This window comes from Pristiophorus japonicus, chromosome 7 (assembly GCF_044704955.1).
Source record: "Pristiophorus japonicus isolate sPriJap1 chromosome 7, sPriJap1.hap1, whole genome shotgun sequence".
NCBI lineage: Eukaryota > Metazoa > Chordata > Chondrichthyes > Pristiophoridae > Pristiophorus > Pristiophorus japonicus.
The window spans coordinates 111864071-111879419 of record NC_091983.1 but is presented as its reverse complement, the minus strand read 5'-3'; the positions used below and the strand labels follow the sequence as shown (position 1 = coordinate 111879419).

The window sequence follows — 15349 nt, the reverse complement described above, 5'->3', positions numbered from 1 at the left end:
ATTGTTACAAGTTCCTCATAGCTCTTGGTGGTTATCTTCTCCGGGGCTAGTAAGCCCGTGACGAGACCGTAGATGATGGGCCCACAACTGCTAAGCAGGATGGCCCTGCGTTTGTTTGGTAGTGTGGCCAGTGTGTCCCCGTCCAGGTCGTTGGCTCTAAAGAAGTGATCCAGTCTTTCCACAAAAGCATCTCAATCTTCCCCCTCTGTAAATGCTGAAAGTTGCTGAGGTTCAACATGTTGAGCGTGTAGTTCATGATCCCATATTCCCGTCGCTAGTTGTAGTGTATGTAGACACCTTTAGTAATGACTCCACAAGGCAGGGTATGGTACTTAAACTGTGCAGACCTGCAGACCTTTATTAGCAGCTCCTGAGTGCCGACAACAAGCTGTGTGTTCCTTTTTATACTGGGTTACCTGCGTGAGCAGGCAACCCCAGGGTCTCCAGCAACAGTACCCTCTAGTGTACCGATAAGGTACCGACAGTACAAGAGTACATTCAATGTTGCATACAGTGTTGCAGACATCACACAGTGAACAGGCATGCTTACACAACAGAGAGGATTTGAGTATAGGAGCAGGGAGGTCTTGCTGCAGTTGTACAGGGCCTTGGTGAGACCACACCTTGAGTATTGTGTGCAGTTTTGGTCTCCTAATCTGAAGAAGGGCATTTTTGCTATTGAGGGAGTGCAGCGAAGCTTCACCAGACTGATTCCCATGAGGCAGGACTGACATATGAAGGAAGACTGGATCGACTAGGCTTATATTTAGAAGAATGAGAGGGGATCTCATAGAAGCATATAAAATTCTGACGGGATTGGACAGGTTAGATGAAGGAAGAATGCTCTCGATGTTGAGGAAGTCCAGAACCAGGGGTTACAGTCTAAGGATAAGGGGTAAGCCATCTAGGACCGAGATGAGGAGAAACTTTTTCACCCAGAGAATTGTGAACCTATGGAATTCTCTACTACAGAAAGTTGTTGACTCCGGTTTGTTGGATATATTTAAAAGGGAGTTAGATGTGGCCCTTACGGCTAAAGGGATCAGAGGGTATGAAGAGAAGGCAGAATTGGGGGACTGAAGTTGCATGATTAGTCATGATCATATTGAATGGTGGTGCAGGCTGGAAGGGCTGAATGGCCTGCTCCTGCACCTATTTTCTATGTTTCTATATACTTGCATTAGAGGCAGTTCAGAGAAGCTTCACTAGGTTGATTCCTGTGATGAGGGGGTTAATTTATGAAGAAAGGTTGAGTAGGCTGGGCCTACACTCATTGGAGTTGAGAAGAATGAGAGCTGATCTTATTGAAACATATAAGATACTGAGGGGGCTTAACAAGGTAGTTGCAGAGAGGATGTTTCCCCTCGGGTATCTAGAACTAGGGGGCATAGTTTCAGAATAAGGGGCCGCCCATTTAAAACTGAGATGAGAAGGAATTTCTTCTCTCAGAGGGTTGTAAATCTGTGGAATTCTCTGTCCCAGAGAGCTGTGGAGGCTGGGACATTGAATATATTTAAGGCGGAGAGAGACAGATTTTTGAGCGATAAGGGAGTGAAAAGTTATGGGAAGCGGGCAGGGTCGTGGAGCTGAGCAAAAGGTCAGATCAGCCATGATCTTATTGAATAGCGGAGCAGGCTCGAGGGGCCAAATGGCCTACTCCTACTTCTTATGCTCTTAAAACCCTCAGATATCAGCGCTCCTGCAATTTTGGTTTCTTGTGCAAACCTGATTTTAATTGCTCCACCATTGGCAGCTATGCCTTCAGCTGCCGAAGCCCTAAAGTCTGGAATTGTTCCCCCTTAACCTCACCTCCTTTAAAACACCCCTTAAAATCTACTGCTTTGACCAAGCTTTTGCTCACTTGTCCTAATATCTCCTTATGTGGCTGTGCCACATTTTGTTTGATAATGCTCTTTTAAAGCACCTTGGGACGTTTTACTATATTAAAGACACTATAGAAATACAAGTTGTTGTTGTATTTGTTGCTTGCTTGCCTTCCAATTCTCAGGGTGGAAAGCAGGGATTAAAATCATAGAGGGACAGCAAAGCAAAGTTCCCATTCCATCCCATCAGTGCCCATCTCTGAATATGGAAAGTTTATTGCAACTGTTTAATCAGTATTTTGTGAAAATGTATAATAAGTGACTTTAAAAAATAAATAACAATTTGTGGATGTGAATTAAAAAACACTCAGCATTCAATGCTATTATTTTAGATTTATGCCACTTTCTTTAAAAAAACATTTCCAATTGTTAAAACTAACCAGCACTGCACATGCCCGTTACTTAGTTGCAGATTTTCTCATTTTCCATAAGCGTTTCAACTATCTTTGAATAAAAGTTTGACAATTTTCCTCCAATAAAAGTGGAGCAAACTGTCGCAAACAGCAGCATGTTTGCAACAGTTGCAGCGGCGTGTCTCTGACCCTCGGACGGTGCGGTTGAATGAAGTTGTGTTCACCTGTTGTCAGTGCATATCCTGGCCCTGGGGAGCAGTTGTCGGCCGCTCCCCTCCCGCCCCTCAGCAACGCTTCTTGGGCATTGGTTCGCTCACAGCAAGTGGGGGAGGCACGCTGACGGAACGTTTCACTCATTCTCCTTGGCCTTTCTGCCGTGTACTCTTCCAGTTGTGTCTGAAGTTGTTGCAGTTCTGTGCAACAGAAAGACAAACGCGAGCGGAATGGACGTGGAGAGAGGCAGGCAAGGCTACGAAGCACATTACTCCAACGAGGAGCAGCGGGCGTCGATGCTGGCCCCAGCCTCGGAGCCGGCAGTTAGGAGCCGCAAACGCCGAGTGATCACTGCGGTGAGTGAGGGACTGACTGGGGCGAAGGAGCAGTGGACAGGAGAGGAGTCACATAGAATGGAGTGGGTCGAGGGTTCCCAGTAAACTCCCCATTGAACTAACAGTTCCTGACCGACTTCCTATCTCTCCCTGTTGGCACATGTTGAATAACTACAGTAACCAACTTGCTTATTGTTCAGTACCATTAAGACATGTCAGTTGATATATTTGTCACTTTATATTTATTAGTTATTTAAATTCAAATGTGTGTGTGTGTCACACAACTGTATTGTCTGCATTTGTACCCAGAAACATGTGTAAACTGGGTGGAAATAAATTGGCCCTGCAAGTGCAGTAATTGGTTTTAAAAAGCACAGAGGATGCTTTGGAGTAAGTAGTTATTTACTGGAAGACTGTCCAAGATTTTAAAATAAGATTAAAATGATCTTATCCTTCAAACCAAACTTTTACAGCTGTCTGGTAGGTTCTTTTATGTGCTCCTTGTTAATTATTATACACTTTTCTCATCCCCTTTTCCTTTACGCTGTGCAAACAGGCTCCTGTGGTTGTATGCACGAGCTGTAACATTTTCCAGCATAATTGATGTGCAGTTGGTGGGCAATTAGCTCAACCTTTTGATTTCAATGAAGACTTGAAAACTGCAGCGGATCATCTCTCTATTCAGAACTTGACATCGCAAGTTTGGGGCAGTCTTGAACTTGCAGTCAATTTTGAAGGCGGTATGATTGCAGAGTAGGCCATCATACCGACTGCCAATTCAGGGACATGATGTTGTTTAAAAGATAGTCGAATTTTGGGCGTAAGTATGTTACTTGTATAACTGCAATGTGCCCAAGTCTCCTCAATCTTTTACATCTGTTCTGCAAACCCTCCATCTTAATGAATCCTAAGCCCACAAAATTGGCTACCACCCCAACTCAAATGTGAGAATCCTCCAATTGCACTTGTTTGTTGGGGGTCTCAATGTTGTGGCCAGATTTTCAGGTGCAGCAGGAAACAAAGTAATTTTTCTGGTCTTTTAATGTAAATTTAATTTTAAAGTTATTGTTACTGAGACTGGCTCTGTATTTTCTGTTTCTTTCAATGAATTTGTATGGTCCAAGTATAAGTCACATTGTTGCAGGGTCTTAAACATAGTATGACTGCTGTGCCTGAATTATGGTTAAATGAGGTTGAAATTTAAATTTTAATAGTCAAAAGAAGTAGATGGTGTGGGTTCGATGTTTTTTTGGGCCCTAATTGTTTACGCTGGTTTATGCTCATTTTAAATGAGGGTATATTCTATGCATTGGGAGGCTATTTGGGCTTAATTTGATATCACAAAAAGAGTGCAATTTTGGGCGCAATTTCCAAGTTGCACCCATGGTGGAAATTCCAGGCCACGATTTGTGTAAAGAAAGTTTAAGGTTTAAGTTCCTGGCACTTCTTTTCTCTCTCTACAGTTGCTTGTGGATCCGCTGTGTATTTGCAGCAAATTTTGTTTCTATTTATATAATGTTTGTTCTGGGCATTTGAAAATGTGCATTAATCAAGTTACACAGTTATGTATGGCTTTCACATGATGAGCATAGTTATATATTTGGAATAGAGGTCAGGTTCTACATGTACACTGGTAAGCTAACAATCCCATACAACCAATGACCAGATCAAAGCTCTGCAGTCCTGTCACATCCAGTCGTGAATGGTGGTGGACAATTAAACAACTAATGGGAGAATATCCCCATTCTCAATGATGGCGGAGCCCAGCAAGCAAGTGCAAATGACAAGACTGAAGTGTTTGCAACCATCTTCAGTCAGAAGTGGATGATCCATATCTGCCTCCTCCGGAGGTCCTCACCATCACAGAAGCCCGGCTGTTGTGCTGAAATCTTGTGCTCCAGAACGAGCCATGCCTCTAGCCAAGCTGTTCCAGAACAGCAACAACACTGACATCTACCTGACAATGTGGAAAATTGCCCAGGTATGTCCTGTCCACAAAAAGCAGGACAAATCCAATCTGGCCAATTATCGTCCCATCAGTATACTCTCAATTCTCAGTAAAATGATGGAAGATGTCGTCGACAGTGCTATCAAGTGGCACTTACTCACCAATAACCTGCTCACCAATGCTCAGTTTGGGTTCTGCCAGGACCACTTGGATCCAGACCGCATTACAGCCTTGGTCCAAACATGGACAAAATAGGTGAGGTGAGAGTGACTGCTCTTGACATCAAGGCTGCATGTGACCAAGTGTAGCAACAAGGAGCCAAGGGGAACAGGAGGAAACATTTCCACTGGCTGGAGTAATACCTCTCAAAGGAAGATGGTTGTAGTTGTTGGGTGTCAATCATCTCTGCCCAAGGACATTGCTGCAGGAGTTCCTCCAGGGCAGTGCCCTAGGCCTAACCATCTTCAGCTGCTGCTTCATTGATCTTCCCTCCAGGAGTTTGATGGAATACTCTCCTTGCCTGGATGAGTGCAGCTCCAACAACATTCAAGAAGCTCAATACCATCCCGGACAAAGCAGCCCGCTTGATTGGCACCCCATCAGTCACCTTAAACATTCATTACCTCCACCACCAGTGCACCGTGGCCGCTGTGTGTAGCATCTACAAGATGCACTGCAGCAAATCCCAAACCCGCAACCTCTACTACCTAGAAAGCCGAGGGCAGCAGACTCATGCGAACACCTCCCAAGTTACATACAATCCTGACAGAAATATATCGCCGTTCCTTCTTTGTCGCTGGGTCAATATCCTGGAACTCTCTCCCTAACATCAAGACAGTGGCTCACCACCACCACCACCTTTTCCAAGGCAATTTGATATGGGCAATAAATGCTGGCCTTGCTGGCAATGCCCACATCCTATAAATAAATAAAAAAACCCACCAAGCTCGACATCACCACTACCTCTGATTTGTCACGCTGCTTGTCCAGCATACAGTGCTGTCTGACAAAGGTTTACATATGCCTTTCAGCCCAACTGGTCTACGCACCACATGAGCCTCCTCGCACCCCTCTTCATCAGCATATCCTTCTATTCCTTTCTCCCTATTGTGCTTATCTAACTTCCCTTTTTAAATACATCCATGTTATTCACCTCAACCACTCCATGTGGTAGTGAGTTTCACATTTTCACCAAGATCTGGGTAAAGAAGTTGCTCCTGAATTACTGATTGGAACATCGCTCTCTCTACCCTGTCAAACCCCTTTTAATAATTTTAAAGATCTGTATCAGGTCACCTCTCTGTCTTCTCTTTACTGTAGAAAGGAGCCCCAGACTGTTCAAGTTATAACCTGGTATCATTCTTGTATCATAAAATCATTGGATGATACAACACAGCAGGAAGCTATTTTTGGTGGAGGCATCCAACTAATCCCACACTCTGTTCATTCCCTGTAGCCATGTAAATGTTTTTTCTTCAAGTATGTATTGAATTTCCTTTTTGAATGTTACTATTGAATATGCTTCCACCCCCTTTCAGGCAGTGCATTCCAGATCACACAACATCTGTGTAATTTATTTTCCTCTCGTGTCACTTCTGATTTTTTTTTTTTTGTTGCCAATTATCTTAAATCTGTGTCCTCTGGTTACTGACCCTTATGCCACTGTAAACAGTTTCTCCTTATTTACTCTATCAAAACCTTACATGTTTTTGAACATCTCTTAAATCTCCCCTTAACCTTATCATCTTTTTAAGGAGAACAATTCAGCTTCTCTAGTCTCTTCACATAACTATATTAACGACTTGGAAGAAGGGACTGAGTGTAACGTAGCCAAGTTTGCTGATGATACAAAGATGGGAGGAAAACCAATGTGTGAGGACACACAAAATCTGCAAAAGGACATAGGCTAAGTGGGCAAAAATTTGGCAGATGGAATATAATGTTGGAAAGTGTGAGGTCATGCACTTTGGCAGAAAAAAATCAAAGAGCAAGTTATTATTTAATGGAGAAAAATTGCAAAGTGCTGCAGTACAGTGGGACCTGGGGGTACTTGTGCATGAAACACAAACGGTTAGTATGCAGATACAGCAAGTGATTGGCCTTTTTATTGCAAAGGGGATGGCGTATAAAAGCAAGGAAGTCTTGCTATAGTTATACAAGGTATTGGTGAGGCCACACCTCCAATACTGCGTTCAGTTTTGGTTTCCATATTTAAGAAGGGATATACTGGCTTTGGAGGCAGTTCAGAGAAGGTTCACTAGGTTGATTCCGGAGATGAGGGGGTTGACTTATGAGGAAAGGTTGAGTAGGTTGGGCCTCTACTCATTGGAATTCAGAAGAATGAGAGATGATCTTATCGAAACATATAAGATTATGAAGGGGCTTGACAAGGTGGATGCAGAGAGGATGTTTCCACTGATAGGGGAGACTAGAACTTGGAGGCATAATCTTGGAATAAGGGGCCGCCCATTTAAAACTGAGCTGAGGAGGAATTTCTTCTCCGGAGGGTTGTAAATCTGTGGAATTCGCTTCCTCAGAGAGCTGTGGAGGCTGGGTTAATAAATTTAAGACAGAAATGGACAGTTTCTTAACCGATAAGGGAATATGGGGAGCGGGCAGGGAAGTGGACGTGAGTCCATGATTGGATCAGCGATGATCGTATTAAATGGCGGACCAGGCTAGGGGTGGGGGGGGCTTATGGCCTACTCCTGCTCCTATTTCTTATGTTCTTATGAGTTCTCCCCAATGTCCTGGCCAATATTTATCCCTCAATTAACATCATGAAAACTGATGATCTGGTCGTTATCACATTGCTGTTTGTGGGAGCTTGCTGTGTGCAAATTGGCAGCCGCATTTCCTTTCAAAAGTCACAATACTTCATTGGCTGTCGAGCGCTTTGGGATGTCCTGAGATTGTGAAGGGTGCGATAAATGCAAGTCTGTCTTTTTTATTCTTGTTCTCAAACCACTAACGATTTCCATCCTAGGAACCAATTTTCATTGTAGAACATCAGAAGCTTTTTCTAATCGATTTACAAGCACATTTGTAATTTCTTATTCAATCAAGCTCGTGACCTGAAAGAATTAATAATGGAGTAGATTCATTCACCTTTTTAAAAACAAATCCAGGTACAGTGTAGAAATGTTAGGCTGGAGAAGCTAGGATCATTCTCCTTAGGACAGAGAATATTAAGGGGAGATTTACCAGAATGGTACAAGGATGAGGAATTAGAGAAATTAGGATTGTTCTCGGAGCACTGAAGGTTAAGGGGAGATTTAATCGGAGTTCAAAACAATTAGCAGTTTTGTTGAGAATAAATATGAAGAAAGACTGGCAGGAGGGTCAATAACCATGGGACACAGATTTAAGATAATTGGGAAAAGAACCAAAGGGAAGATGAAACGAATTGTTTTATGCTGTTACAATCTGGAATGCACCGCCTGAAAGGGTGGTGGAAGCCGATTCAAGAGTAACTTTCAAAAGGGAATTGGATATGTAATTGGATTCCCTCAGTACTGCACTGCAATTGCTCCAACAGTTACTTTTTTTCAGAAGGTATTTCATTGGCTTAAATCGCTTTGAGACGTCCAGTGGTCGTGAGAGACGCTTATATATATGCAAGTCTTTCTTTCTTTGCCTAGATTTTGTGCTCTGGAATGAATCAAGAAAAGTTGAGTTCCAATTAACATTCATATTTTAAGTGAAGTAGAAAAGATGTAATTTGTCATAGTCTTGCCAAGCCTTCCTACAAAATTCTGCCATCTCCAATCTTGCACTGATTGAAACAGCTTAATATCCTGCTTCTCCGTGTACAGATGCACACGACGAGGAGATGAAATTCACAGTAAAAATCAACACTACAAAGTGCTTCAGTGGTTTACTTTGAATTAATTTGTTAAATTGTTGTTAAATATGAACTCTGTTTTAAAGCTCCGGGTGAAATGGACCTTTGACCTTTCTGCTCTTGTGCTATACAGACCGGGCAGATTCATATATTCATTTTGTGCAGTGAGCAGTCAGAACATCAAACTGACCTAATCTGCCTCAAACTAAATGGCAGTTGTAGACTTTGCTCTCAAATATCATGCACCTAAAAATATGGTAGCTGCTGAAACTCTGGAATTCTCTCCTTTTTATAATGTTCCTTTAAAACCTAACTTTTTGGTCACGTGCCCAAATATCTCCTTTTGTGGTTCGGTATCAAATTTTGTCATAATGCTTCTGTAAAGTGCCTTGAGACATTAAGGGCCTGAAATTCATCATCTTACCGCCCAGAAATGCGAATTTGATTTAAACAAAATCAATTACTGCCCACAATCCCGCCGGCAGTAAATTCATCTTCTATTTACTAACGGCGGTAGTCCATACTGCCCGCCCATCGGAGAAGGCTCACAATACGCAAATTTGATCACTAAGATCCATTTACTGCCCGCCCTAAATACCGTCCTGAAAAGTAAGCTGTTACCTGATCTTAAGCGGACGATATGGAAGCCATTTTGAAAACGGGAGTATTTGATGAAAGGCTGCTGAGAGCTTAACACTGAGTTTACAGTAGGATTTATAGTGAATTGGAAGCAATTTTTACAACTTCAGCCCAGTCCAAGTACATCCCTCCCCCAGCCAAAGTGCCCTACTACCCCTGTGCAAGTGCATCTCTTCCCCCAGTCGAAGTGCCTTGCCCCAGTGCAAGTGCATCCTGTCGTCACCCAAAGTCCCTCCTTACACTAGCGCAAGTGTATGACCACTTTTCACCCCATCCCCACACCACAGTTGGGGCATTGTGTACGGATTGTTAACAGGTTTATTGGGTATGACGTGAATAGTGACAGTGTCGTGAATTCTGGATTTCATCCACTCCAACGTAAGAATGTGATCTGTTTCTATGTTTCTATGTTTCTATGTTTCTATGTTTCTATGTCTTTGCTGAGTTCCCCTTCTCTCCTCCGATTTGCCCCACCCCTCCCACACTCTCTCACTTTCTTCTCTTTTTTCTCTTTCTCCTTTTTTCTCTTTCTCCTTTTTTCTCTTTCTCCTTTTTTTTCTTTTTCTCCTTTTTTCTCTTTTTCTCCTTTTTCCTCTCTTTCTCCTTTTTCCTCTCTTTCTCCTTTTTCCTCTCTTTCTCCTTTTTTCTCTTTCTCCTTTTTTCTCTTTCTCCTTTTTTCTCTTTCTCCTTTTTTCTCTTTCTCCTTTTTTCTCTTTCTCCTTTTTTCTCTTTCTCCTTTTTTCTCTTTCTCCTTTTTTCTCTTTCTCCTTTTTTCTCTTTCTCCTTTTTTCTCTTTCTCCTTTTTTCTCTTTCTCCTTTTTTCTCTTTCTCCTTTTTTCTCTTTCTCCTTTTTTCTCTTTCTCCTTTTTTCTCTTTCTCCTTTTTTCTCTTTCTCCTTTTTTCTCTTTCTCCTTTTTTCTCTCTTTTTCTCTTTCTCCTTTTTTCTCTTTCTCCTTTTTTCTCTTTCTCCTTTTTTCTCTTTCTCCTTTTTTCTCTTTCTCCTTTTTTCTCTTTCTCCTTTTTTCTCTTTCTCCTTTTTTCTCTTTCTCCTTTTTTCTCTTTCTCCTTTTTTCTCTTTCTCCTTTTTTCTCTTTTTTTTTCTCTTTCTCTTTTTTCTCTCTTTTTTCTCTCTTTTTTCTCTCTTTTTTCTCTCTTTTTTCTCTCTTTTTTCTCTCTTTTCTCTCTCTTTTCTTTCTCTTTTCTCTTTTTTCTCTCTCTTTTTTCTCTCTTTTTTCTCTCTTTTCTCTCTTTTTTCTCTCTCTTTTTTCTCTCTTTTCTCTCTCTTTTTTCTCTCTCTTTTTTCTCTCTCTTTTTTCTCTCTCTTTTTTCTCTCTCTTTTTTCTCTCTTTTTTCTCTCTCTTTTTTCTCTCTCTTTTCTCTCCTTTTTTCTCTCTCTTTTTTCTCTCTCTTTTTTCTCTCTTTTTTCTCTCTTTTTTCTCTCTCTTTTCTCTCTCTCTTTTCTCTCTCTCTTTTCTCTCTCTCTTTTCTCTCTCTCTTTTTTCTCTCTCTTTTTTCTCTCTTTTTTTTCTCTCTTTTTTCTCTCTCTTTTTTCTCTCTCTCTCTTTTTTCTCTCTTTCTCTTTTTTCTCTCTTTCTCTTTTTTCTCTCTTTCTCTTTTTTCTCTCTTTCTCTTTTTTCTCTCTTTCTCTTTTTTCTCTCTTTCTCTTTTTTCTCTCTTTCTCTTTTTTCTCTCTTTCTTTTTTTTCTCTTTTTTTTCTTTTTTTTTCCTCTTTTTTTTTCTCTTTTTTTTTTCTCTTTTTTTTTCTCTTTTTTTTTTCTCTTTCTTTTTTCTCTTTTTCTTTTTCTCTTTCTCTTTCTCTTTCTCTTTCTCTTTCTCTTTCTCTTTCTCTTTCTCTTTCTCTTTCTCTTTCTCTTTCTCTTTCTCTTTTTCTCTTTCTTTTTCTCTTTCTCTTTCTCTTTTTCTCTTTCTCTTTTTCTCTTTCTCTTTTTCTCTTTCTCTTTTTCTCTTTCTCTTTTTCTCTTTTTCTCTTTCTCTTTTTCTCTTTCTCTTTCTCTTTCTCTTTCTCTTTTTTTTTCTCTTTTCTGCTCTCTCTCAGAACATAAGAAATAGGAGCAGGCCATTAGGCCCCTCGAGCCTGCTCTGCCATTCAATACGATCATGGCTGATCTGATCATGGACTCAGCTGCACTTCGCTGCCCGCTCCCCATAACTCTTTATTCCTTTATCTCAAAAATCTGCCTACCTCCGCCTTAAATATATTCAATGTCCCAGCCTCCACAGCACTTTGGGACAGAGAATTCCAACCCACAGATTTACAACCCTCAGAAGAAATTTCTCCTCATCTCAGTTTTAAATGGGATGCCCCTTATTCTAAGACTAGGTCCCCTTGTTTTAGTTCCCCCTATGAGTGGAAATACCTCTCTGCTTCCACTTTGTCGAGCCCCCTCATTATCTTATAAGTTTCAATAAGACCAACTCTCATTCTTCTGAACTCCAATATGTATAGGCCCAACCTATCCTCATAAGTCAACTCCCTCATCTCCGGAATCAACCTAGTGAACCTTCTCTGAACAGCCTCCAAAGCAAACTTATCCTTCCTTAAATACAGAGACCAAAACTGTATGCAGTACTCTAGGTGTGGCCTCACCAATACCCTGTACAGTTGTAGCAGGACTTCTCTGCTTTTATACTCTATCCCCCTTGCAATCTATGTGCAATTTGTGTTTCATGCACAAGGACCCCCAGGTCTCTCTGTACTGCAGCACTTTGCAATTTTTCACCATTTAAATTATAATTTGCTTTTCTATTATTTCTGCCAAAGTGGATAACTTCACATTTTCCCACATTGTACTCCATCTGCCAAATTTTTGCCCACTCACTTAGCCTGTCTATATCCCTTTGCAGATTTTTTGTGTCCTCCCCACAATTTGCTTTTCCACCCATCTTTGTAGCATCAGAAAGCTTGGCTACATTACACTCCGTCCCTTCATCCAAGTCATTAATATAGATGGTTAATAGTTGAGGACCCAGCACCGATCCCTGCGGCACCCCACTAGTCACTGTTTGCCAACCGGAAAATGACCCATTTATCTCTGTTTTATGTTAGTTAACCAATCCTCTATCCATGCTAATATATTACCCCCAACCCTGTGAACTTTTATCTTGTGCAGTAACCTTTTTATGTGGCACCTTATCAAATGCCTTCTGAAAATCCAAATACACCACATCCACTGGTTTCCCCCTTATCCATCCTGCTCATTACATCCTCAAAGAACTCTAGCAAATTTGTCAAACATGACTTCCCTTTCATAAAACCATGCTGGCTCTGCTTGATTGCAAATGTCCCGCTACTGCTTCCTTAATAATGGACTCCAGCATTTTCCCGACGACAGATGTTAGGCTAACTGGTCAATAGTTTTCTGCTTTTTGTCTGCCTCCTTTTTTAAATAGGGACATTACATTTGCGGTTTTCCAATCCGCTGGGACCGCCCCAGAATCCAGGGAATTTTGGTAGATTACAACCAATGCATGCACTGCTGACACTTGGCTTACATCCTAGGATCTTAAGAGATCAGGTCCAGGGGATTTGTCCGCCTTTAGTCCCATTATTTTACCTAGTACTACTTCATTAGTGATAGTGTTAAGTTCCTCCCTCCCTATAGCTTATTGATTATCCACTATTAGGATGTTTTTAGTGTCTTCTATTGTGAAGACCGATCCAAAATATTTGTTCAACATCTCTGCCATTTCCTTGTTCTCCATTATTAATTCCCCACTCTCATCCTTCAAGGGACCAACATTTACTTTAGCCACTCTTTTTTTTTTTCCTTTTTTATATACCTATAGAAACTCTTACTATCTGGTTTTATAATTCGTGCTAGTTTACTTTCATCATCTATCGGCCCTCTCAATCACTTTTTTAGTCATTCTTTGCTGGCTTTTAAAAAAATTCCCAATCCTCTGGCCTCCACTAGTCTTGGCCACATTGTCTGCCTTTGTTTTCAATTTGATACCCTCCCTTATTTCCTTAGTTAGCCACGGATGGTTATCTCTTCTCTTACAGTCTTTCCTTCTCATTGGGATATATTTTTGTTGCGTGTTATGAAATATCTCCTTAAATGTCTGCCACTGCTCATCAACCATCCCATACTTTAATCTATTTTCCCAGCCAACTCTGCCCTCATACCTTTACAGCTCCCTTTATTTAAGCTTAGGACACTGGTTTGAGAACTGACTTTCTCTCCCTCCAACTGAATTTGAAATTCAGCCATATTATGGTCACTCATTCCTAGAGGATCTTTTACTGCGAGATTATTTATTAATCCTGCCTCATTACACAGTACGAGATCCAAGATAGCCTGCTCCCTGGTTGGTTCCGCAATGTACTGTTCAAGGAAACTATCCCGGATACGCTCTATGAACTCCTCCTCAAGGCTACCCTGGCCAATTTGGTTTGTCCAATCAATATGAAGATTAAAATCACCCATGATTATTGCTGTTCCTTTTTTACAAGCCTCCATTATTTCTTGATTTATACTCCGTCCAACTGTGTAGCTACTGTTAGGGGGCCTATCGACTATGTCCACCAGCAACTTTTTCCCGTTATTATTCCTTATATCCACCCAAACTGATTCAACCTTTTGATCCTCTGAGCCAATATCGTTTCTCACTAAGTCACTGATCCCATCCTTTATCAACCGTGCTACCCCACCTCCTTTTCCTCTGTCTGTCCTTCTGAATTGTCAAATACCCCTGAATATTTAGTTCCCAGTCCTGATCGCCTTGCAACCACGTCTCTTTGATGGCTATTGGATCATGCCCATTTGTATCTATTTGTGCCGTCAACTCATCTATTTTGTTATGAATGCTATGTGCATTTAGACAAAGAGCTTTTAAATTTGTTTTTTTTCACCCTTGTTTCACCCGTCCTTCAAACTCACTTCCTACATTTTTCCTTTCTAATTCCAGCTTTACTCCCCTCCCTTCTGAATCTATTCTCAGGTTCCCATCCCCCTGCCAAGCTAGTTTAAACCCTCCCCAACAGCACTAGCAACCCCCCGCGAGGATATTGGTCCCGGCTCTGTTGAGGTGCAACCCGTCTGGCTTGTACAGGTCCCACCGCCCCTGGAAGCGGTCCCAATGCCTCAAGAAACTAAAGCCCTCCCTCCTGCAACATCTCTCCAGCCATGCAATCATCTGCTCCATCCACCTATTTCTGTACTCACTAGCTCGTGGCACTGGGAGTAATCTGGAGTTTACTACCTTTTGAGGTCCTGCTTTTTAATCTCTCTGCTAGCTCCCTAAATTCTGCCTGCAAGACCTCGTCCCTCTTTATACCTATGTCATTGGACCCGATATGGACCACGACCTCTGGCTGTTCACCCTCTCCTCTTTCTCCCCCCCCCCCCCCCGAATGCCCTGCAGCCACTCGCTCGCTTTCGCGCTCCTCAGCCACAGTGAATTAGATACTCCAGTTTTTTTTTATTGCTAAATGGTGTCCAATCTTAAAATGAATCGCCCAATTCCAGAATACCATGAGATATTAATGTCTAATTTTATTTTAAAATAACATAATTTAATTTGCTCTATGTTGATTCAAGTGTAAAATTAGCCAGAGCTCGACTAGTAAAGCTGTAGGCTGGCTCCATGTGCATTGCGAGAGTGAGCATGAATAAGCACTGCTTACTTAATCCCTAATTTCAGTATAATGAGTAATTTTTAGGCACCACAATTTGAAAGTACATGGGTTGATAAGTCAGTTATATATCAATTTTTAAAAAAGATTTAAAAAAATGATCTCGTTAAGAAATTGTGTTCATTTAAAAATGGAGCTAGAAGGTGTCCAGCTCATTGAACCAGCAGCGACAAGAGTTAGAAAGGTAACGGAGTGGGGGTGGTGCGTTAAGATTTGATGACAGGTAATCGCGAGGTGCAAACAGCTGGTTGAACAGCCCAAAATAATCGATGCGCTTAATGAGATTTAAGCAGTGCCTTTGCAATTGACAACTTGCATTTATATAGCACCTTTTTAAGGTAGTAAAACGATCCAAGGCGTCCGCAGGAGCATTAGTCAGACAAAATTTGACACCAAGCCACAAAAGAAAATATTAGCACAGCTTGGTCAAAGAGGTGGGTTTTAAGGAATACCTTCAAGGAGGAGTTTGGGCACACAG

At 41.4% G+C, this 15349-nt stretch overlaps 1 protein-coding gene across 2 annotated transcripts in view; it reads left to right on the top strand.

Annotated features, from left to right (window-relative positions):
* Positions 1-2499: 2499 nt before the first annotated feature.
* Positions 2500-15349, top strand: part of LOC139267240 (venom phosphodiesterase 2-like) — a 187795-nt gene continuing 174945 nt past the window's right edge. For both annotated transcript variants that reach the window (XM_070885244.1, XM_070885243.1), the window contains exon 1: positions 2500-2805. In XM_070885244.1, coding sequence (XP_070741345.1) covers positions 2680-2805 — 126 coding nt within the window. In that variant the 5' untranslated portion in view covers positions 2500-2679. The remainder of the gene's footprint in view (positions 2806-15349) is intronic.